At 33.2% G+C, this 26161-nt stretch overlaps 2 protein-coding genes across 6 annotated transcripts; both read right to left on the bottom strand.

The window, feature by feature from the left end:
* Nucleotides 1–1032: 1032 nt before the first annotated feature.
* Nucleotides 1033–15386, bottom strand: LOC110721181 (cationic amino acid transporter 2, vacuolar-like). 4 transcript variants are annotated; one of them, XM_021900319.1, is made up of 16 exons: nt 15180–15386; nt 14980–15123; nt 11296–11497; nt 10979–11063; nt 10292–10432; nt 10059–10177; nt 9859–9955; nt 9578–9750; nt 9388–9454; nt 7359–7517; nt 5548–5821; nt 4945–5001; nt 3595–3709; nt 2496–2608; nt 2282–2357; nt 1033–1497 (listed from the first exon to the last, which is right to left on the bottom strand). In XM_021900319.1, the coding sequence occupies exons 2-16, from the start codon at nt 15116–15118 to the stop codon at nt 1344–1346; spliced, it is 1971 nt and encodes a 656-aa protein (XP_021756011.1). In that variant the 5' UTR covers nt 15119–15123; nt 15180–15386; the 3' UTR covers nt 1033–1343. The 4 variants fall into 4 exon arrangements, with proteins under 4 accessions (XP_021756011.1, XP_021756010.1, XP_021756012.1 ...); XM_021900318.1 differs by having other exon boundaries at nt 14980–15386; XM_021900320.1 differs by lacking the exon at nt 4945–5001 and having other exon boundaries at nt 14980–15384.
* A 1770-nt stretch (nt 15387–17156) lies between these two features.
* On the bottom strand, nt 17157–25171 carry LOC110721180 (transcription termination factor MTERF4, chloroplastic-like). Of its 2 annotated transcripts, none has more exons than XM_021900317.1 (4): nt 24994–25171; nt 23108–24795; nt 21628–21717; nt 17157–17444 (listed from the first exon to the last, which is right to left on the bottom strand). In XM_021900317.1, the coding sequence occupies exon 2, from the start codon at nt 24762–24764 to the stop codon at nt 23217–23219; it is 1548 nt and encodes a 515-aa protein (XP_021756009.1). In that variant the 5' UTR covers nt 24765–24795; nt 24994–25171; the 3' UTR covers nt 17157–17444; nt 21628–21717; nt 23108–23216. The 2 variants fall into 2 exon arrangements, with proteins under 2 accessions (XP_021756009.1, XP_021756008.1); XM_021900316.1 differs by having other exon boundaries at nt 21628–21714.
* Between the last annotated feature and the right edge of the window lie 990 nt (nt 25172–26161).

Here is a 26161-nt window from a genome sequence, read left to right as displayed (position 1 = left end):
CCAGCACATGCTTGACTTCCTAAGTTGAGGTGTCTAGCTCTACAACCTGCCAGCACAAGAATTCAGTGTTATAGCTTAAGTTTGGGAAGGAAAAAAAAATTTTATGGCAAAAAGGAAACGACATTGTTCATAAGAAAAGGAAAAAAAAAAGGGGGGGGAGCAAAAGCGGAACGATAAAAGAAATAAATAAAAAAAAGAAAATTTTGAAGGACAAAAAGGGAACGGCACTGTTCATAAGGAAATGAAAAGGAAAGGGGCAAAAGAGGAACATCACTATTCATAAGGAAAAGTGAAAAAGTAAAAATTCCCCAACCCGGGGCTTTTAAGGGTTATGGATAATACACTTTGTTTTCTATTTAGATTAAATTTTTTACGAAAAATTGGCCAGAACATTAGGGATGATAATGGGGCGGGTCGGTGAGGAGGATGATACCTCCACCCCCATACGACCATACCCGCCTAGAAATCTTATACTCATCCCCACCCCACCATCCATGGTAGGTACAATATCCACATCCATACCCATCCTACTGGGTACAATATTCACATTCATACCCGTCCTGCCGGGTACAAGTTAATATCCATCCCCGCCCCACCACCACCCATTTGGAAAACTATCCCACCTAAAACCCACCCCATACCTACTACCATAATGACATATTATATGACAATAATATGTTATTAATATAATATTTTATGTTTGTTATATTATTATAGTCTAGATTCTAAGCTCTTCCTAGCTTGTTTCAACCTTTACAAAAAATAGTATGAAGCGGGTGATGGGGCGGATTTCTTTAAAAATCATACCCGCCCCACCACCCATGACGGGTACAGTTTTTATATCCATCCCCGCCCCATCACCCGCCAAACCTCCTTCCATCCTCGGCCCACTAAATCGGGGATGGGGCAGGTCTCCCATTTGACCCCACCCATTGCCATCCCTTCCGGGCACATAGATCTAGCCTCGACTTTTGTTTCCCTCCTGCAATATTTTTCGACAAACAACTTAGTGCTTGCGTACAGTAAGTGGTGTTAAATCAAACAAGAAGGCTAATGCATAGTAATCAAATTCAAAGGTTTAATCTTGGGAAAAATAAATATGTGGGACATTTCCCAAAGTATTTTAGGTTTTCCAATTACGGACAAGAAAGGCACAAAATTTTACAAACCCATGTGATACTTGCAACCCAGACAACACATGAATTTAACAGCTACAAACAAAATCATATACCAGTATATACATTGCGAACATCTACTTAATAACAACAAACCATGTAATATTTGTGTATAGAACTACTTTCATATGCATTAGATCCTGCATTCAATTAATATTGTATAATTGCCTAGGCATGACTGCTCAAACCACGAAAGATCTTATCTGCATGCGCTGCAGGCACATAGACTGCATCCCGTAGCTCACTACGAGTCCTCCCATATAATGCATAAATAAGCACTCCAATTGTCATCCATACAAGCACTCGAACCCAAGTGGCAGCCCTGAAAATCATAAAACAAAGTTGGTATAGAGTGTATGGCATAGCCAGCCAATTGACCAAATTGGTAAATAAAAAAGACCCCTAGTGACAATTTGGTAAAAAAATAACGGCGACATTACGGTAAAAAAAGTTAACTCCAAACGACAATTTGGTTAAAAAAAATAAAAAAAAACCTCAGGCAACATTTAGACCAAAATATCTACTACCTCCGTTACATATTATTTGCAACGATTAGACATTTTCCCTCTCTACTTTATGTCAAATCGTTGCAAATAATATGTAACGGAGGAAGTATTTTTTTTTCTCTGACAAAGTCTTCAAATTTCCTAATTCAATCCGTTATTGTATTTTTTAAAACTAATTTTGCCATTTTAAAATTTAAATTAATGTGTCATCTCCTTTTATTTTGCTATATCTCGATACCAAATTTATTTTCAACCCCACTTTAAAAAAACTACGTGAAAATTAATATAATAACAACAATTTTTTCACAAATTGATAATTTTGAATATGGGGTTGGAGATTAAGGTAAGAAAACCACGAAAAAAGAACTAAATTAAGCATTTGACGTACACATTCCACACACAATGATGAATGGTACTCATGCTTGGGGTTGAGATGAATTATCATGGCACTTGATGTACAAATTACACACACTGTACTCATTAACAAGCTCAATTTATGATCTTGCACCAAATGGTCCATAATAATGCACTAATGCATGTTCAATGAACTAGCAGACATTTCAGGTAGAATTATAGGAGGTAATGTTAAAATACACTCACCCAAGATTCACCAGCAAATACATATTGATGAGAATGGAAGCAACAGGTAGCACAGGGATCAATGGACAGAAGAAACCTGAAACAATTAAAAGTACATGCCATAAGTGCACAATAAAATTATTCAACGAGAGCTAAATACCCTGACTCGTGGTGAGTTGAGTGTTCACAGATTAAAATAAAAATAATAATCCCCTCAATAGCAAGGTTAAAGTACCTCCTGCGTGACCAAAGCTGTGCCTTGCGTCATCTTGATTAATACATGAGAGAACTATCAAACTGGATATAAGAAGTGCAAAACCCACCACAAATAATGTGAAGCAGGGTATACTGGAGAAAAAAGCACCAAATTAAATTAAGATTACAATAACATGAATTTGATATGTATTTCAATTAATATATTACTGGTCTAAACATTACAATTAGCCTTTTTTTTTCTTGTATTATAATCTCTTTAAATTATCATTTTATGCAGAACGAATAGGGGCACAGCCCTAGACAGTGAAGTTTTCATGAACAACTCTCATGTTCCGACGTATAAGCCTTAGGCCCTTATTAAAGAAAAGTATACAGGACGAATCCATTCAACAAAGCTTTAAAATGAAATTTTATCACATTTGCTGATTTGTAGCATGTTCATACCAATACCTCCACTTGATACAAAAGCTCTAGCTTTTGTTCAAGAATCATCTAACTTAACTACACATCTCACACATTAAGATTTAAGAGTGCCTTTAATGATCCTCTTTTCTTATTTGGGAGTGTGGGGTCCAGACGCAAAACAAGAAAGAAGTGTAAGAGACTAAGAGGTCCAAGTAGGCTAAGGAAAGAAGACATTGAATTTGGCTGGTAATTGTTGTTGACTTGTAAGCTGCACCCTGGATTGCATGATATTTGTTGATTTTGCTGATAAAATTTTAACAAATGGCAGCCCAAAGACATGATGGGGTTTTTCAATCTAAACCTTCCATATCAAGCACAGGCATCTTGGTGACGATGTATAACTAATTTTTTATCAATCATGTATACAAAAGGAGGCATGTAAATATCTATCAAAGCAAGCTAAATTGACACAGTAGATCTAAGATCATTAACTGAAAAGCAACAAACGAAAGAGAAATTCCAAGATAATGCCACATAAATTAATAGAATGGCATACAGGTTACCTTATCCCTCTAATCATTAATTCATTATTATGAAGCCTTTAAACATTGAAGGGTAAGTGAATTGCCTACATCTTTTTTATGCTCTAGAGAAAGACTAATAAACTATATTCAAGATGTCAAACCTCCCGCCCCCAATTCCAAATTACAAACCTGGTAAGCCCCACGTATGAAGCTGCAATTGTGAGGAAAAATGCCCCCAGACATGTAAGCATTATGGCCCAACCAGCAATTCTCCGCCTCTTCTCATCATGTGCATGTGAAATATCTGGAAGTAAATAAGAGAATTAACAAGATAGCAATAACAATATTTGAAATAAAGAGGCTGGACATATGACTTCTTACATTTACAGTTTGTTTGGATGCAGAGAGATGGAGGGAAGGGAAGAGAAGGGAAAGGAAGGGATGAATTTTCCTCCATTTGGATAGGAAAGATGGGAGTTGAGGGAATTGGGAGGAAGAGAAATGAGAGGAAATAATTTCCTTCCACAATTAAGAAACAAATCTTTCCAAATTAGAGAAGATTTGGAAGGAAAACTGAACAAATCTCTCCAGCACCGACCCTAAACCTGCTGTTTGTAGCCTCCACCACATCAATTGCCCCATATCCAAAATTGAGTTATGGTTCTTCAAAAATCAATTTTCTGGAAAAAAAAAAGGTTTTAACAAACGAAAATCAATTTTTAGAAAATGTGTTCTTCTTTTTCTATAACCAATTTGTTTTGATTTTCGAAAATCAATTTTCAGAAATTTTGGTTTTAATTTTCAAAAATCAATTTTCTGAAAATTTTGTTGGAAAATCGACTGAGAAATGATTTACAGGTTTTTTGTGTTTTGGAAAATTTATATGTACGAATTTATATTTCCAGAATTTTATATTTAGAAATTTTGATATGTGAATTTTTTATTTCGAAAAATTGAGAATTTCAATACATAATATCTCAAGAACAAAATCATTAGTTCAGCCATGGGTAAAATTCACAAGAACAAGCAAATTCCCTCACTTTCTCTTATTTCATTTACTCTGCTATCCAAATGAGGGATTTGGTTTTCTTCACCCCTCCCCTTCCTTCATCTTCCTTCCCCTCCCTTTCCTTCCAAAAGTTCTATCCAAACACAGTGTTAAAGGAAATTATACAACAAGGCCAAACATTAGTAACATAGTAACAATGTACTGAAATCTTTTATGGTAGCAAGGTGATTTTAGTTTTAGACAATAATCATCAACATATTAGAATAGTTTACACATAAAATTTACATTTTTTACAAACGAAAATATTAGCAGCACCCATGAGGTTTAATTTTAAACTGATACTGCTGCCTAAATTTGTCTATACTTTGTATTTGCTAAAAATTGCAACACTTCCCTTTTTGGTAACTTTTACAGCTTTACTCATACTTGGGTGAAGCAAGAGATAAGTTCAACTGCTTATTAATTCCATGTTAATGGCAATTATAGCAAGAATAGAGATAGAAAAATTGAATTCTGTAACAGATTCTTACATTGACTAAATGAGTCTTTATCCTTTTCTTTTTCTCTGGAATACGATTGTTTCTCCTCTACATAAACAAGTATCAGTTTAAACCAATCATAAGAACTCTTCAAGCAAACAATCGCTGGAATTCAGGGACATAGACAGTCAAAACAGAATACCAGAATGTCTGTTGCTAAATTTTGGTGCTAAAAACAGTTTGGCTTCTCTGTTTTAACTCTGTTACATATCTCTTATCGTTGGCCCATTTGTTCTTCCTCACCCCCCTTCCTATCTTCCTTAAAATAAATTTTAATTGTATAATCACATGGGTTAGCAACCCAATTGTTTTCTCTCCTATTGCGTAAACTATTGAGCCAACATAGGTGTTGCAATTTTAGTGTAACAGAGGAGGTATTTAATAATTATGTTAATGTTATAAAGCTTGTTTCCATAGCTAAAGGTTTAACATGAGAATAAGAGAATAACCTTACTACCATCAAGAGGGGCACCAACATTGAACTGTCCTTTTCTTCTCTTCGGAATAAAATATTTGGTTATCAAAATTATTAAGGTCTTCAGTCTTACTAATTTTGAGAAAATTCTAAATTAAAGTAGAATATTCTAAACTTACTACTGCATTCAGCTAACTGCTTCAAAATCAGAGGATGTCCAGCTGTTAAGTTCCCATGGTGATGTAGCGGTTGAATTTCATTGTTGGAGGTGCCAACTTGCTTTTCTGTACTTTCCCCATCAAACTCGTCAACGATAGCACTGTAATCCCATGAAGCCACACATGTTGACTCCAGAAGCGATGATGGAAGTGGCACCTCATCGGGGGGAACATATCTGACTATAAGTATAGATATGGCAACAATAGTGAAAGACAAAAGAGTACCTACACTAACCTGCGTAGACGATATATATCAGGCACTCCAAATAACATAAAAAAAATAAATAAATAAATAAATTCTTATTCCAGTTCTGTATGTGAACCAACAAAAAGCATCCAAAACAGTTTCATTCTCTTAAAGAGCTCGAAGGATCCAGTATTCCAGTGTGTTATCTAAAACACCACCATATTTCTTAAACAAAATTGTGTAATTGTCATTTATCCTTTTACTCTTTTCCCTCCTCTCCTGACTTCTTATCTTCTAAAATCCCCAAATAAAGGGGTGAATAAAGAAACTCTCTCTAATTTTAGTACCTAGTAATTATACTCTCACCATGGTTATTAATTTAACATGATTACACATGCTCCACATAACAACTCAATATTAAGCAAATGACATGATAAAGGAAAAGAACGAAAATATACTCTCTGAAAGCTAATTTTGTCAAGATTTCTACCAAATTAAACAAGATCAAATGAAATCTGCAAATTGAACTGACATTCATCCTCAAAACTTTTCCATGTTGCACCAACTGCATGTTCTAATTAAACAAACATAATAAATTACAAGCAAAGTAGCAACCAATCTAATTATGATCTGCATTGGTATAGTATTTTGGTATGGTTAGGGAAGTTGGAAAGCGAAAAAAGGAGTGCCCCTACCTTTCTGCTATGAGAGTGGGAGAAATTGCACTAAAAAAGAAAAAGGAAAACTATTATCGACATTGAATTGAAAGCAACCCTGGGTTTGGTCTCTAAACCAGGAAATAAAGACTTTAGTATTTTTTATTTTATTTTTTTTAAAATATCTGCAAAAGAAATATGCATCTTTAGGCCCAACTTAAATGCCTAAACAACTCTACTATCCACCCTCCTTATGCATTTATTTCTTTCTTTCCATTAGGAAGAGTATATTTCTAAGGAACTCATAGTCTGAGGGAAAAGAGGAGACGGCAGTACGTTATAGCGTGTTCAATCTCACAGTGGGATGTGATGACTATGTCAGCTTCTACATGCCCTTCTTGGAAATTTATAGGTTCAACGTCCCCTATTCCATCTATTAGAGCATATTTGCGAGTTAAGTGAACACCAAGAAACATATTTGTTTTCAAGCAAGAGGCTATAACCTCAATAGATATTGTACATATTTGTCACCTTATCCACTAAAAATCATCATACAAAATTGGACAGAAAATAACAGCTATAGCAACACAACTACATAAGTATCATTAAGATTTAAAATCACCAGATGTGAACATACTGAAAAGTAAAGAATGAGTTTTATCATTTATCATTTTACCATCTCACTCTTGCGCTAAATGAAATCTTTCAAGTTGTAATATTTTGGGAATTAAAACATCATTAAGGAAATCAATTACTACCTCCGTTTCATATTATTTGCAACGATTTGACATAAAGAAGAGAGGAAAAATGTCTACTTGTTGCAAATAATATGAAACGGAGGTAGTAAATAAACATGTGAAAAGGGGGAAAAATTGATTATTCTACCTATAAACATCTGCTAAGCTGATATAGAAAGCTGTAAATTATACCATTCCTGCCAGCTGCGAAACATCCATGAAGAATGCCAATATTGCAGCAAACGCTCCAGTTACAATTGTACCCTTCACAGGAACTTGTGTATGTGGATTAATGTCTGAGAAAAATGAGGGTAGTAAGCCATCTCTAGCCATCGCCATGAGGACTCGAGGCTTTAGAAAAGAAAAATCAAAATATATGTTAATATGTAAGTCAAGCGAAAAGGATATCTCCATTCACAGCTAATTTTACTAAATATTCAAACTAGCTTATAAGTAGCCTGAACTGAAGAGACTCTACTGCAGAACATTGAATAGAAAAGAATAGCCATCCCCCTTTTTTTGCCCCATTGTATTTTTGGGATCAAAAGTTTGAAAATTTTGAACATAAATCCTCATTAATCTATAAGAAATAATATAGTCAAATGATATCTTGTCAAAATCGTTACAAACATCTATTTTAAGAACACCAAATATTTGTAATTTTCGCGCATATAAAGTTGGAGATATATATGTTTTAAGGAAAACCTTGGGGACCATGAAAAGTCAAAGGGGAAAATAATTAGGGACAAAGGGAGTAGCCATTTCTCTTGAATTTCCAGCATCTACTTAAATGCGATAATTTTGAAGCGTTTTATAGTCACATCAATCAACCTAGGTACAGCAATCTGATGAGCTGATCAATAATTAAATAATCGTAATAGTTTAAGACTTTAGTACTCCTTTTGTTCTTTTTGGTTCTATTCACTATCCATTTTAGGTCATTCTTTTGTGTTCTACTCACTTTATTCTATGTTTGGTATAATACTTTTACTATCTTACCCCTTTCACCACCAAATAATTACATCTTTCCATAGTCTCTTTTACTTTATTTACCTTTTTCTTACACAAACCCACCTTTTCATATTCTCTCTCTTACTTTAATTCACTTTATCTTACACCCACTAACATTCTTCAAAATTTACTTAAATTACGTATTTATAGTAACTGAGTAGAACATAAAAGAACGGAGGGAGTAGTTACTGATATCACCAACAATTCTTGTTGTGCAATTGCCGCAACATTGACTTAAATGAGTCTTAAAGTTAAAGATGTAAACTATTTTTACGCACCGAGCCTAAAAATTCCTGTGACATTTTTTTCAACTACTTGTGGTAATTAGAAATTACCTGAAAGCCTCTTTATTTAAAGAGAATACACCACACTAATACATTAGCAATTTATACATTATCTAGGAGATAACCTACATTTGAGTTATAGCAATTAGTAAAAAAAAAACTGTAGATTTTTCGAAAAAAATGTAAAGTAACGTGGTGAAATAGTGTTATTTTAAATACCTCTCACATGTAAATCATCCATGATAGCCTGGCCTATTGGATAATGTTCTAAGTCTAAAATAACCTTGATGATAATGACAGTGTAATGTCAGCTATCTCTCCCGTTATCTCTCTCTCTTTCTCTGACTTCCTCAAACCTCTTCCTCATTAGCTATTTCTCCAAACCATCACCATTCAATTTTATTTTTTTAATTTTATTATTTACATTTCAAAAGAGTGACCATGTCACATTGGTTGATCCTAATATATGAAAGCTATGTTCAGGGTAAAAAATGTCAATATTCAGGGTTATTCTAGACAACATACCAATTTCCTTCTCTTTTTTAATATCTATGATGTATTTAACTAAGTTTCTGAATTGAACATTTTATTTTGAACAGGATTTCTATTGCAAAATGCAAACAAGATAAACTTCTTTGGAGCATGCATTATTTTTAAACAATTGATAATTTATCATACGATTAAGGTCTGCAAGATATAGCAAAAGAATCAAAATGAAAATCTACAGCTAATTATGATTCTCCCCCCTCCCCCCCCCCCCCCTCCCCCCCTCTCCCCTCCCTGAAAAAGGAAAACAGCTTAATAATTGAATTAAATTAATATAAATAAATCAAAAAATAATGATTGGAGTAACAACAAGAGCATCATCTCTTCAGCTCATTGAATTTGACTAGAACAATTTTCTATGATTTATCATATAACTTTACCTGTGGAAGAAATGAACCCAACAGAGACGCAAAGAGAGCTGTTGATGCTCCAATCGTGATTATATACCTTTACATAAATCCATATAAAACTTATAAATGCATTCAATCCAAAGTCAACTAAAATGAAACAGAGATTTCCCAAAAATAGCACAATAAGTAAACATGCATTGAACGGGTAATGATAGCTTACGCTGCCCATTGCATCCCTTGACTAGAAAACGCAGAGGAAATAGGAGTGTCCGGGTCAAGTTCATAATATGGTATCAGACCAACAACAACGACAGAAACCAGCATGTACAATGCACAGCATATTAACAATGAAAAGGCTATACCCAACGGTAGATCTCGCTTTGGATTCTTCACCTACAAGGTGAAAGCTAAAAGTGAATAGAAATTCATCAAAATGGGAGTAGAATCAAGTCAATGACTAACTTCAAACAGAATAATTGGTCAGATATGAATAACATATACCTCCTCAGCAGCACTAGCAACAGCATCAAAACCAATATAAGAGAAGAATACAGTGGCAGAGCCAGAAAGCACTCCATTTATGCCAAAAGGAAAGTACCTAGATATAGAAAAAAATGAAACAATCAACGGACTTACTAATTTACTATCACAAAGGAATTTACAATCATCCCAATATGCAAACCATGGTCCAAGATCATTACCCTTTGGGGAGGTCATAGCCAACCCATCCAGTTTTGAAACCTAAGTATCCCCCAGCAATTATAATAAAAAGCATAGCACAGACATTTGCCGATGTCACAACAGCTTGTGCAAATGCACTCTACAACATCAAGTGATCCAGTTGATTAAAAAAGATATGGTGAAACCTCAACAAAGACGAAATGAAAAGTGCTTTTTTAAAGTTAAAAGGATATGGAACAACGAAAAGCAGTACCTCTTTAATACCAAAACACAACAGCACGGTGGCAATAATTATGAGAATTGCTGCACAAGGGTCAACAACAACATCAAGAGCAAGAATATATTGACGACTCAGATAAGAAGGTAGCCTATCACTGCTGCCAAGGAGCAAGACCTGATACAAAAAAGGCCAATAACCAATGAGTAACAGCCATTTGAAAGTACAGAATGCATAAATTAAGCAAAGGAACTTTATTTAGCTCCCATAAATGAAACATTGACTGTTTGAACCACCCATATAGATATTCAAGCTACTACAGATCAAGGAGATCAAAGCATAATGGGGCTGTAGAAGATTAGAAGGAGCACAATGAAGCAAATCTACAGCATATTGAGGGTGCAGAAAGTGTCGTTTGTCGTTGTCATATTTTATGAAATATAAAAAAGAAACTGAAGAGAGACAGAATTTTGTTTACCCCTTCTAAGTATTCTTTCGAAGAGAATAAGAATCATTATTCATTTCCGATACTTACCAATCTAAATGCAAACCATAACATTAAAGCAACCAAAAGCATTAAAGTAATAATGTGTGTGTTACTTGAACAAGAAGTATGGAGGAAAAAAGTTGCAAAAATAAAAAAAAAAGAAAGAAAGAAAAGAAATCTGGCAGCAAGATCAAAGAGATCGGTGAACATGACAAGAAGATTCCTGAGTACTTCACCAGATTTGGAGATATGCCACGGGCGATTGCAGCTCCCCCAATTGTATACTCTAGCATCAAAGCCCAGCCAATCAACCATGCAACCCTGCACGTGGTTGATGAAAGTTATAGTGTCAATAATAGCATAAGAAATTAATTGCTGACACAGTATAGTAGTTAGTTAAGACTAGATTACTATTTTAAAAATTTAAATTTGAATTACTTGTAAGAGATCTACCATCCTCCTTTGAAGTTGTATCAAAACAAACGCACTGAAAAAACAAATGAAGTAAACACTAACATACTGCCCAAGGAGCACATAATATTGAGAGACTAACCCTTCTCCAACACATACATAAGAGTAATGATAGGCGCTGCCAGCAGAAGGACACCGACTGGCGAGCTCTGCATAACAAAATGCAGAGAGTGCAGCAGCTATACCAGCAAATAGAAAGGATAGAGTCAGGGCTGGTCCAGTATTCTCTCTGGCAACTGTACCAATAAGTATATAAACTCCAGCTCCTATGGTTGTGCCAATTCCTGAGTATCCAATAAATTAGTTAACAGAAATAAATACACAATAAAGTGCTCCCATATATCTAGTATACCATTGACATACAGAAATATATGAAGATGAGTTGGATACAAGCACAATAAACCAACAGATCATGCAATTTTAAGCTATAATATGGTGCTGATGATAAATGATTGCAATGTCTAATTTACTCAAGCTTTGAGTATCAGTATAGAACCCAATATTCCGAACTATCAATAAAATATGAGTATATGAAACTTGGCCAAATAAATATTAAATAAACCTGTCAAAAATCGTCACACCACCAAGATTCGGTATTGACTATAACTTGGCAACTTAAACCCAAATGTATCCAAAGTTCCAGACCCATACATCCCAAAACAGTTTGTGATCCAAAACAATTAAATTCAATGCAATGAAGTGAAACTTATGAGAACATTTCAGCATGAAAAAACAAAAAATTAAAATATTCATCCTTCATTATCACTGGATTAAGCATGATTTTTATTGGACTTAAACAGTAAAACATCATTTGTAATACCATATGGTTAGAATTGGCTATAAATGACTGCTTATCATGACTTGCTATTTCGAAACAGTAGGACGTCCAAAGTCTTGAAAACAAGCATTGCTTGACCCAAACCTGAAATCATCCGACTAAAATGACCTCGTCTGAAGTTATTCCACTTAAACCTGACCCTACTGACATATTTGATAAATGAACAAATTAGTATTGTAACTGAACTCATAATCAATTGCTAAGGGTCTATTTAGTATCATTGTGGTTTCCTATTTAATGGTTTTTTTGTTTTAAGAAAAATATGATATTTGTCATATAATGAATTAAGAAGTGGTCAAACTTATTAAATATTTAAAATCATGATAATTTTGAAAACTAATGGACGATAATTGAAAACACCTTATACTTGTATCCTGTTTTTGGTTTTTGTTTTCAAAAAATCAAATAACTAAAAATGAAAAACGATGCCAAACAAGCCATAAGACATTATTTGAGTTCAGGCATAATTTTAAGTAAAATAGCAAAATTCAGCCTTGAATCAAAACAGAAAAACAATCTTTTCAAATTCGAGTAACTTGGTCATGATTAGTGAAAATAATGCGACCCCATACAATTAATGCCAAATGTTTAATAACACAATGTGGATAAAATTGGTAAGATTTTCCAGAAAGTTAATGGTTTAAATGTTTAATAGATACTTCCTCCCTTTATTTTAGTCGACATGATTTCTTTAGGGATAGTTGTCAATGCATGATTTCAAACCTAATACTGTATCTTCATTTTATCACATAGCAATGGCCAAAATTATACGTTGTAAATATATACATTGACACGAGTCTAATAAAAGTATAAGACCCCACATGATTATGATTGTTCAATTTCAAACATGTTAACTAAGTTAGAAGAAACCGAGAAAGTTTAGAATATCCCAAAAAGGCAAAAACTAGGTTGATAAGTTAATGTGCTTATAGGTAAAGACTAGAATAGACCCGGTCTACAATAACTTATGTAGACCTAACCTTCTAGTATACCATACGAATATGATTATATCATACGAAATGTAATTATATTACTACAAAAGTGATTATATCATCTTGAAACTGTTATGTAAATGTATCACTCAAAAAGTGAATTTATCATTATAAAAAGTATCAAATAGTAAATAACATCATTCAAAAGATGATTTTAAATTTTATCATCCTAAAGATAATTATATAATCTCATTAAATGGTTTAATATGAGATTATATAATTCAAAATATGACTTAAAAAAAAAAATTATATCGTCTAAAAAAGTGATTATATCACTATATTATCAAATCTATACTTAGTATTTAAAAAAGCAAACCAAAAAAGACATATGTCATCATTCTATTACACTTCTCTATCATCTTCTTCAAATGCCACATGTCGTTTTATATTTTTTATTTTTAATTATACAATTCTTCTTTTTTTTTTTTTTTTTTGAAGAACTCCCACAAGGGAAGAAACTATATTACCAGATCACTCAAAGCAACATCAATAATATTGCTAGGTACATCAATAGTCCACCGTCTATCACCCAAATCCCGTGGTTGGAAGTGAGCTAAAGCATGGGCGACTTTATTACCACTACGTTTAACAAAAGAAAAAACAAAATCATCAAAGCTAGAACATAGATCAAGAATATCTTCAATGAGAAGATGGAAAGAGCTTCGACCTCCTCCTGTACCACGCAAAGCCTGGACAACCATCAAGCAATCGCTCTCGATAATTACCTTAGAACAACCCCTCCCTGCAGCAAATTTCAGACCAAACCAGACTGCTTTAGCCTCTGCCACTTTAGTCTCCCATCTCTCTTTACACTGATGAACTGCACAGCCCAAAACCTCCCCCAAGCAGCCTCTAATAACAGCCCCCAATCCAGAACCAGCATTAACCAAAAGCCCGGCATCAACATTCACTTTAACCCACCCCTCAGAAGGCTTCACCCAAGCAACAGGGTGCTGGGTAGCAGCCTGCAGATCACTCCTTCCCCCTTTGGACCTTTCACACCTCACCTCCCCACACACTTTGCTTGCATATGCCACAATTTCAGCAGGATTAGGTTGAGCTCCTTCCATAACATAGGTGTTTCTAGCACCCCAGATCGCCCAACAAAGAGTCACCACATTCTCGACCTCAACCTCATCCAACTCCTTCAAGCAATATCCCACCAATCCATCACTTCTAAAATTTAAATCCTGCACATAACTGAAATTACTACGAAGCCAGACATCACGAGCAAGGGTACACTCTTTTATAGCATGAAGCACTGTCTCCTCATCTTGATGGCACACATAACAAGTAGGATCATAATTAGGAACCCGAGAGCTAATGCCTTTCCTTGTAGGAATAGCATTCTGGCAGGCTCTCCACATAAATACAATTCTTCTTAACTCTTTCATTAAACACTTTATCTTCATCTCCCCTCTTTAATTCAACCTTTTTATTTTCTCTCTTTGATTTTAGTCCCTCCATCTTCTTTCTATTAAGTCTCATTTTAAATTCAAGTTCCAAAATTTTTATTTCTTTAATTATGTTTTCAATTACATATTACACTCATAATTATTTATTGGTATTTCCTCACTCATCTCTCAATGCAATTTTCTATAAACAAGCCGTGCACTGTACGGGCCACAAGGCTAGTTTTATTTATTGTAGACCGGGTCCATACAAGACCAATTGGTTCTTATATACGAAGTATAATAAACTACATTATTGCACTACACAAAACTTTGCTAATCTGAATCAAAATTTAAAATAAATTAATTGGAAAGAATCTGCTCTTATAATAATAACAACTATTAACAACCTGATCAACCAATTGATACTTCATCAAAAATCACAGCAAAATAAACCCAGTAAAATAAAACGCAATCGAAATTAAAATACATTTAGCAAATTCTAAATATAAATAAATAGATAAATAAATAAGAAAGAATATTACCAATGGCGGTGATATGAGGAACAGATAAGGCTCTAGCAAGCGTTGGTTGGCCACTTGTAGAAGAAGAAGAATTGTGATGAACAGAATCAACTTGTTTTCTTCTAATCAAACATTTAAACCAATTTCCTGCATAATCCATCTTATCTAATTTATACAAAATTAATTATGCTCATACAATTATCAATCAAATTAATTAATACCTAATTTCTTTTCCAAATTTAAGGTTTAATAAATGAAGAATTTAAGTGATAAATTGATAGTTTTGGTGTGCCGCCATTGGAGAATTCTTTAACTCGAATGCAGGTTTTAGTAGGAAATGATACTTCCCTCAGAACTTCAGAAGTAATAAATAAATTAAAATAGAATATAAAAAGAAAAAAAAATATATAAGTTTGTTAAGTTTGTTTGTGATGTGTTGATGTATATTTGAGTTTATCCAAGTGAGAGGGTAAATAGGGAAAATACAAACTTGAAATAAGCATTAAAAAAAATCTTTAAATAATTTTAAATAATTTTCTCAACACTATTCATAAAACAATCAAACATGTTATTTGTATTTGAGGTATACAAGTTTTTTGGGTTTAGGTCTTTGAAGTTTGTAAATTAAAAAAAGAAAAATTGTCAAAAATAATACAAACTTTGAGCAATCCGTCAAAAACAAGTCAAATTTTTAATTATTTTTTAATAATACAAACTTTGAGGGTACCCGCGTTAAACAAGTTAAAGCCGATTAGTTACCTCATGAATAGGTTATATGAAACCCGTGACATTGTATTATTTTTTTATAAACTATTAAACAACTTTATAAGATAAATAAAAAAAATAACCGGTTAAATAAGTTGTAGGTAAAATAACTTGTTTAAAGTAGATATCCCTTAAAGTTTGTATTATTTAGAAATAATTAAAAGTTTGACTTGTTTTTAGTGGATCGCTCAAAGTTTGTATTATTTTTGATAATTTTTCCTTAAAAAAATTCTTCGAATTTAAATAATACAGTAAATTTGAATGAGATAGACTCCATATTTAATTATTATTTTATTAAAAGACGGTAAATTTGACATAAATTTAAAATTTTTTTACAATAATATAATTGTAACTTTCAATATTTTTATGATAACTTTAACTCGTTTTATCATATAACTAATATATAAAGCTAAACTTTTAGCCATATCACGGCATTGCGGCACTTGGCGTTCCAACTTTTCGCCAAATGTTGCGCCACGTTGGTAGATTTAAATAGACTTCCTAAGATAAAAAAGTTAGTTAAGAATTCCATTTGGATAGAATTTTAGGATAAAATTGTTATTTTAGGGTTTTAATATCGATAAAATACCAATATTTCAAATGTACAAATTGAATAATAATTTTACTCAAAAAAAATTATTAGATTATAATTCTAAAAAATTATCATACAAATTTATTTTTTGTATCATAATTTTTTTGGAGCAAAGAAAGTAGTTCAAAGCGTAAAACATCCATTTATAATATATACTTATTGGTTAAAATTATATACTTCACAATCTAATAGAATGGATAACTAGCAAATAAGGTTAGGTCATGAAACATCTCGGATTGGGTCACTTTAGGTTATGAGTCAAGAAATGTTCAACCCTTACCCAAATTTTGGATTCAAGTCAATCCAACGTGCTTTGAACATTTAAATTTATTTAGTTTATTTTTTGCTATTTTTTTTATTTTTTTTTTAATGTATTAAAGCGAATATTTTCACCAACATTATTATTAGTCATTACATGCATACTAGATAGCAAATCATCAAAAAAAGCACATCAATTCCTAACTAATTTTGTATCAATGATATATTCTAAATTTTTACATATAGATTGTAAATTTATCTTAAAATTCAATAAATAACTCGGGCATTGCACGGGGCACAAAACTAGTTTTAATAAAAGTCAACCTTATTCAAGATTTTATGTAAACAACAAGTTACAAGTTTTTTGTACTTGAATAAACATACTCTTATGAGTTCATGTTCGTTTGCTTTAACCCTTTAAGGACTGTGTTCATTAAATTTAACCCTACATTATTTGGGATATTCAGGAACGCGTGTTTTATGAATTAAGGGATGCCTGATTTACAATAGGGCAAGGTGGACAGTCCAATTTTTGTCTTTTCAAAACAAAAGGATAACATACAAAACTCAAAAAAGAGTCAAATTTTGGATAAGAAAGCAATATTTAATTGAGATGCAGGAATCTTGCCACTTGATAACAAACATCAATGTGGTCGATAATTACAGCTCTTGTACACAACAAGATGCGTGGAAACATGTACAAGCTACTCAAAATAACAAAAAAAATAAAAAATACAATTACTAAAGTACAAACCAAACAGAGAATGCTGGGAAAAATCAAGAACTTAAACCCAAAGGCAAGAATGCTGCCATCAGAGTACTGCGCTGATTGTTGAGCAGAACCACCAAGTGCAGCCCTTCCCTAAACAAACTGATAGATGAAAAACATCATCATTAGAAGAGAGATATCATGGAACAGTAGCGATAAGTAAAACAATAATGAAGTGAAATATAGTAATCAGTTACTGCACTAAGCTAAGGAAGCGGTCCTTAGAAAAAAGATTGACTAAGGGTATAATTAGTCACCCCTCTCCCCAGACAATAAATCATATAGGGTATAACCACAGGAAGATATAACTATCGAATCAGCTACTCCAATCTCTCTTTTTTCAATTATCTTAGAATTCTTTCCTGATACTTTGTGAAACAGGGTATAGGAACTTGATGCAGAGACATTGATCAGTCACTGATATGATATAGATTTCATGTGAAAAATCAGGACCAGAACCAGGTTACACATTATCTGAAAAGCATATTTTTATCACAAGAGCAGATTCCAACTCATATCAATCCCTTCAATCCAAACACAAAACACACTCTGATAATCCTATTGAGACTGGATGATTTTCTACCTTCTCCAAACTAAAAAGTATCTACTCATGTATCACTTGTGTCACTACAAAACCTTTCACTCAGGAAAACCAATTGGGGTCTTTGATTTAATCCTTCCATCCCATAAAAAACTTCTTACATCTCTTTAATGCTCATCCCACAAAAAACTTCTTATATCTCTTTAATACTCGGCCCACAAAAATCTATTCCTTTTTCCTTTGAATTGGATCCACTTAATATACTAATCTTTTAAGTTTTTAGAAGTACTCTTTGACTCGGGATTTCATGCGCAAGCGAATGTTCTGCTGAAATTGAACATATATGTAAAAGTTCTGTTATCAGAATCCATTTATTGATAAATTATGGTCTAGGAATATGGAGGTTAGTGAACCTAGCTATAGATCATCTCTTTCGTCATTGTGATTCTGCATCCACAAAATGGGACTACAAGGCTGATGCTTCGACTCCTTCCATAAAATAGATCCAAGACAAAGATTGGACCTGTTTATTCAGAAATCAGGATGGCCATGAGTGTACTACAGTTATCTTCTTCATCATAACTTTCAGTACATTAACAGCTAAGTAGTAGTTGGTTTTTAGAGGCTATCAACCATATTTCTTGGGTACAATGGCCATAATTTATAATTATTGAGAACCCAGTAAAAGTTTATGCAACTACAAAATTTGTTTTCTTCAACATTAGAATCAAGGATCTTCCATTCGCTCAAGTTTTTATTGCAGCTAATTTAGGAGCTCGCAAATTAGGTTGCCCACGAATTGAGGTTGAAGTATTCCAGATCATATAAGTGGGACACTAAGATTGAAGTAGTTATAGATATTCAGCTTTCCTTACAGGTAATTGTATAGGAGGGTATCAAAGGTTTGACACTACCATACACTTTCTACACTTCTGCCTACCTATGGAGTTTAATTTGGGATAAACAGCGGAATTGTACTCATGCCTAGATTATGTGATTCTGCTATTTGGTCAAAACTCATCTGAATGGCAAAAATATTCGAGTGGAGATACAATGTTAACAAGCAGACACTATAGGTTGCTAATTTTCAACGGTGTTGTGTATCCTGTCAACATGCTCATATGACTCATGAGTTAGCAAGCTATTACAGTACACATTACACCAGAATTTCCTTTCATCTATCAAAAGTTTCATTCAGTATCCAATGTAATAAAAGACACTTCATGTCATATGCCAACCGTTTTTTTCTGAACTTTTAGTCAATTAAGGCAATCACCTTGTGAAAATATCAAATCATCACCCCCCCCCCCTCTCTTCCCCTCATCTTTCTCTTTCCTCCCACCAACCTAAACCTCAATTCTTGCAAGACATTTAGGTATTATAAACAGAAAATTGTCATGACGACAACAACAACCATCTAAATATTGTAAAGCATTTGGATAAGAAAACAAACAATAAATAGAACTCAAACCTAAGCAATCAACTACAAGAATCATCAATCAATCAATATATTATACTAACAGACAAGCAAATCAATGTGAGGTTCACACATGTCACTTTATGATTTACTTGTCTTATAATGTTAAAAAAAAAAAAAAAATAAATAAATAAAAAGTTAAAGAACCCTTAGAACAATAATTTTGGTTAAAATTTATTGTATAAATCATTTTGATTCAGAATTTTGTTAATAAAATTTGATATAATCTAAACCTATTTGGAAATAAGTTAATTTATGGCAACTTATATTTAATGAATTTATGCTAATATGATTACAATTTTTTGAAATGATTGATTCAAATATAACCTATATATATAATTTTATTATAACTATAATACATAGTACTTTTTTCATAGTATATATAATTAATTTTGGAATAATAATATTTGCCATCAACTTTGCCATTATATGTAATCTTTTTCTTAATTATACTACACTTATTCATGTTCTGCAATCTTTTACCTTTTTCACTTTTACTTTTTAATTAATAATTACTCTATTTCATTATCTTCGTTTTTTTAGTTTATTTTAGCGTTGTTTCCAGGCTAATGCATAACAGATATTATCCGGAGTCAAAAAATGAAATTTTTTTGAACAAATAGACATAATGACAGGTAGTACCATGTACTAGGGTTGTATTTGAGTGAACCTATTCTAAAATTTATATGAACATACTAATGTTCAACATATTTTTTAAAAAATACTATCCCTACTTCTTATTACTTGCAACAAAGAAATATAATTTATGGGATATAAAAATATTTCTTAGTTGCAACTAATAAAAAACGGAGTTAGTATTAGTTTTTAAAAGTTAAACTTAAATTTTTGTGTACAGTAAAGCCTATTAAAGCCTTGATCATAGGACAAAAAATGTTTATTAGGGTGTTTATAATTAATTTGACTCTTCCACTATATATATATGTGTATGTTCATTGTCATTCCCGAGGTAATGCAAAACGGGTATCATGCGGGGTCTAAAAATAGAAATTCTAGTGGAAAAAAAAAAAGACATGATGAGTAGCATGTACTAGGGTTGGCTAGGTACTTGAGTGAACATATTCTAAAATTTATATGAATCATACTAATGTTCAACATATTTGTTTTTTAATATTACCCTCGCTTCTTTTGCTTGCAAGTTGTAACAATGGAGTATTATTTATGAGATATAAAAAATTTCTTAGTTGCAGCTAATAAAAAAATAGAGTTAGTTTCAAACTTAAGTTTTTTGTTATAAGTAAAACCTACATAAAACCTTAATTCATAGGGGAAACAAAAAAAAATTATCATGATGTTTATTATTACTCCCTCCGTATTTTTTTAAGTGTTACACTTTCCATTTCCGGCCGTGTTTTTTTAAGTGTTACACTTCCTTTTTTTTTTGGCAAAAAACTACATTAAAATATTATATCTCTCTCTTCTCATGGTCCCCACCCAAACCCTTTACTACTTTTTTATTATACCTCCGTTACATGTTATTTGCAACGATTTGACATAAAGTAGAGAGGAAAAATGTCTAATCGTTGCAAATAATATGTAACGGAGGTAGTATATCTTTCCTCTCACATTCATTACTTTTCAATAAACTATTAACCCTACTACCTTTCTTTTACAATTTTTCTAAAACTATGTGCCGGTCAAACTGTAACACTTAAAAAAACACGGAGAGAGTAATTTGACTCTTCCACTGGATTAAAACCCACAATTTGGAAAAATTAAAAAATAAATTAGAAATGAGAATAACTTAAAATTATATTTTATTTTTTACGGGATCGTAAAATATTACTATAACGATGAATGTTTGTATATACGGAAACGTAGTATTTACATTGTTATTTCCTAATTTATCAATTGATCATTATTGTGAGTCTTTATTTGTGTGTGTATACAATGATGAATGTTTAATTTGTTGATTTGATTGATTAAGTAAAATTATAAATTAATATGTGCAGAATTTGTTGATTTCCTAATTTATCAATGTATCATTAAGTAAAATTATAAATTAATATGTGTAGAATTTGTTGATTTCCTAATTTATCAATGTATCAGTAAGTAAAATTATAAATTAATATGAGTAGAATTTGTTGATTTCCTAATTTATCAATGTATCATTAAGTAAAATTATAAATTAATATGTTGATTTGTAAACCGTGCATTGCACCGGCACTATGCTAGTTAAAGTATAAAAGCATTATTAAAATGTGTAAACAGGAGAATCAATATTGAATCCACAAATTAAGCCGACTAACCTGAGGTATAATTGAGATCTTTTTCCACATTCCATGAGCTGCATTTTGGATTTACTTCCCACATTAGAATAAAAGATCAACGTTCAGCTGCTTAAACATGACAATTTAACCAAAACTCATTTCGTCAATACATTGATTGCTAACAAATTCTGCACATAAATGAAAGAAGAGGACCACCAACAATATAACATAAATGCTTTTTTTTTTTTTTTTTGGGAAGACTATGTGATCACTTATTTGATACTCCTTTCATTCCTAATAATTGTCTTTTAAGGTTATGCACACATATAAGTCAGGCAAAACTATAACATTCAAAATTGACATGTAATCTTGTATTGTTTTTTTAAACAGAGAAGTGAATTACATACGAGTAGATATTATACGAAACAAATATGGAGCTAGAAAAGAGATGTGGACAGATAATATTGAAAGGAGATAGAAAAATACTAGAGGGCAAAGTTTAATTCAATCAAGCCAAGTTGTATGCACTATGGCAGCACAAATCCTAATTCAGTAAACACTTGTCCATCCTTAACAACAGTACCTCACTCTACGCCATCTCACTTCTGATTACTGAAGTTGGAAGCAGAATTTAGCTTGCATGCATAAGACAAGAAAAGCAGGACAGAAGGGAAAAACATATTAAGGACCCACACAATGCATTCATCTTCGAAATTAAAACATTGATTTTTGACACGTTTTAGCTAGAATGGATACATAGAATGTAGGGTTAATGTTAACTTATGACAACTCAACAGAAATCCATAATCAGAAAACTATAAAGGATGAAGTTCTGGGGAAAGGGGAAGAAATCAAAATTGTATGCAATGACATCATCTTCTTGCTAAGCACAGTCGATTCCATGCGAAATAAAAAGTGATGTAAAAATTAATCTACTACGATGATTTTCATAAGCAAGTCTATAAATCCAACAGGCTAACCTCACACAACATAAGACATTAAAAGTGGATTAAAGGGACAAAGACAAAGAGTTCTTACTTAGGTTACATGTTATTGATCCCCAACTAAAGACATCCATTGACTCAAAGCAGGCTGAGAGTACATAAATAGAGGACTAAGAGGCAGGAGCACAAAATAATGCAAAACAAAAGGTTGTCAATCACACTATCCAGCATATGAAGTTAAAAGCACAAGGCAACAACCCAATAAAACAACACCAAATTCTAAATTAGAATGCTCCTACTTTTTTCTGGGGGATATCCAGTACATAATGCTGAACAATAGTTTGCCACTTTGCCTTATGATATGCACAACAATACACTAGAGTGTTCAAACTACCACAATGCTGTGATGTGTGTGCTACCCAGAGCATAAATATATAAGCATCCGTAACACAATCAAGCAAATTGATAGGTAAGCACATTGAATCTCCCCTTCAATTGGGGCTTGAGCATTATAATCAACTTGTGACTAGAAAACATCATGCTTAAGTTAAAAAAGTAATGATCAATAACTTTACCTTCAAGATATTAGAATACCACTATCTATATGGACATTCCCAAATTGTTGGAGAGCAAAATAATTCACAACCCCATAGAAAAAGAGAAATACAGGTTTGAATAAAGACATTACACATCTTCATCATCATAATCATCAATCTCAGAATCTGACTCGTCTGTTCTAGATCCCATTAAAGATTTCATGTCAAATGTGGGCTCTGGTTCCATCTCCTCCATGTCTATTGATTCATAACTCATTCGTCGTTCAAACTTCTCATCTGAACAATTCAAAAGCCATGAAAGGGAGCATTTCAATCCTTTTTTCGCAACTTGCTGATGCCTTGACTTTATTGTGGACTCCAAACCATATGTGAAGAAGGCGGGGAAATCAACCAAGTCATCCAAAGGCCTTGACATTTCCAATTGAAAGTAATCAAAATTCAGCTTCATTATATCCAGATTCAGTGCAAGCAACTGTGGATATCCAACAACCATCTGTTTAATCTGTTGTAAAGTGAAACCACAAAGTTTGAGAAAATCCACATGCTTCACTATTGCTGTTTTACTAAGACTTATAGCCTGTGGCATCCTCTGTATGATTTGTCCAAAGTCCTCAGAACCAAGATCAAGGATAGAATTGAATGACGTTTGTTGTGCGGAAAGCTTGGACTTGAGATCAATCCCAATAATCTCAGGATATTGAGCAATCATTACAGCAAGTGACTTTTCTCTGACATTAAATTCTAAAAGACATCCAACATTTGGTTTTACCCTCGCTTCTAAGTCGAAACCAAGGATGTGAGGCCTTTTCTCAATCAATCGAGCAACAGCTAAGCTTGGAATGCCTAGACTTCCAAGATAGTCAACAAAAGGTTTGATGACACGGCCTACTCTCATTCCTAAAATTTCAGGGTATTTCGTCAAAACCCCACCAATTTCTCTTCTACCAACCCCAATCCCGACCAAATATGCAACAGATGTGCTCATGGTCCCTTCAAGCTTAAACCCTAAGAGCTCTGGATATCTCTCGAGTACACGAGGAATATCAAGTAGTTTAATATCCATTCCTTGCAGATACTTAACAACAGGCTGAAGATCTACAACAACACTAGCATGAAGTACTTGTGGGTACCGTCTTAAAAACTCAGTGACACTAGATTTTCGAACACCTAGTTTTCCAAGGTAATCTAGCACCGGAATCATATTCTTCTTCACACTGCACCCAAGAACAAGCGGATAATTATTAATATCCTCAATCGTAAGCCCCAACTTGTGGAGAAAATCCACGCGTTCCCTCATAACATCAACCGTCACAGGCAGTTCTAAGCCATCAAGTTCATCAGGCACAACACCAATCCCCCTCAAAAACTCATAAACCTGGGCACGATTCTCCATTCTCTGCTGCTTCATATCACTTAAGCTAGGACGTAAATACAACGACGATGCACCCTCTTCTTTCTTCTTCACCCGGCCAGAGTGCGGTTTCGCAGCTCGGGAGCTAGAATAAGATCTTTCAGCAACCGAGTGCTGAAATCTAACCTTAAACCCATGTTTATTGGATAATGAATTACATGGTAATGGAAGGAAATGTACTTTTCCAAGCCTCAAAGTTGGCAAATCGAATTGTATTAGTAAGAAACTAGGTTTGGCAATACCAGTACAACCTCTAATATTCATGTTTTTGTACAACACACAAATTCAGTTTAATCTGCAAATATAACAAGAATAACAATCAAATTTCAATTCAAATTCTTCCCTAAAATGCAAAGATAATATACAATTGAAACAATTCCCATTTCATCAATTAATTCGCCGTTGTTGTATTGAAAATTAATTCATGCTTGCCAATGTAAATGTGAATGAATAAATTAGAAAGAGATAAGTATTGAAAGAATAAAAGATATACCTAAGAGAGTGATTCAATTCAACTTCTGAAGTAAAATTGAGATTGACCCAAAATTGTTTACTCGTAATTTAATTGTCAAAACCTGGAAAAATAGTGCGAAAGGAGGGTGGATGCCCTTAGCGCTTTCTCGTTCAGCTGGTTGTTCTACGGATTAATTACTACGGAGTACGGAGTAGTGGGAAATGGTACTTAGATATAATCCTGGGCACCGTGCCGTGCCGTGCCGGGCCGCCGCGGGCCGTGCCTGGCGGCCGCGGGCTGGTTCGTGCCGTGCCGGCGGGCCCAGGATTTCGTGCCGTGCCGTGCCGGCCATTTTCACAGGCCAGCCCACGGCACGGCCCTCGTGCCTGGCGGGCTCGTGCCGTGCCGGCCACGTGCCGGGCTGCGGGCTGGCCTGCGCGGGCTGGTGCAGTTTTCATTTTTTTTTTTTTTTTTTTTTTTTTTTTTTTTTTTAATGACAACATTATTAATTAATAAGTTTATAATGTATATAAGTTATAAAATTATAATTATAAGTTTTATAAGGTAACTTATAAGTTTATAACTTATAAGTTATAAGTTATTAAGTTATGAATTTTATAATTATAAGTTGAATATTTATGTTTTATAATTTGTATATTCAATATTTATATTTATATATTTACTTTATACTATTACTTTAAAATTTAATGTTTATGATTTATTAGTAATTGGTATAATTTTATTTTTTTTTAATATGAATTTACAAATTGTAACAAAACGGGGAAAAAAGGCAAATTGGACTTTGGATGTGAATAATGCGTACTTTATATTATTATTACTTGAGTTGAGAAAATTGTACAATGATAACAATGATAAAAATCATACAATGATGGTATTAAACAAAAATTGGAAAATGATAAAATTGATATTTTTAAAATCGTACAATATACAATAATTGTCTATTCTTCTTCTCCTTCTTCTTGCTCGTCTTCGTCTTCGTCTTCGTCTTCGTCTTCGCCTTCGCCTTCAAGGTCATCGGCTAGTTGCATAGATTGGGAACTAGCCGAACCCGAACCGGAAGCGGAGGTTCCTTCTTCGTTGTCGTTGTGGTCGTAAGAACGGTCTTGTGAGCGATTTTCCGCATCCAACCAATCTTTGAAACACACGCACATTTCTAGTGTTTCGGGTTTTAGACTTGTTCTTCTAT

This window comes from Chenopodium quinoa, unplaced genomic scaffold (assembly GCF_001683475.1).
Source record: "Chenopodium quinoa cultivar QQ74 unplaced genomic scaffold, ASM168347v1, whole genome shotgun sequence".
In the NCBI taxonomy this organism is placed as follows: Eukaryota; Viridiplantae; Streptophyta; class Magnoliopsida; order Caryophyllales; family Amaranthaceae; genus Chenopodium; species Chenopodium quinoa.
The sequence above is the reverse complement of the archived record's forward strand: the minus strand, read 5'-3'. Positions and strand labels throughout refer to the sequence as shown.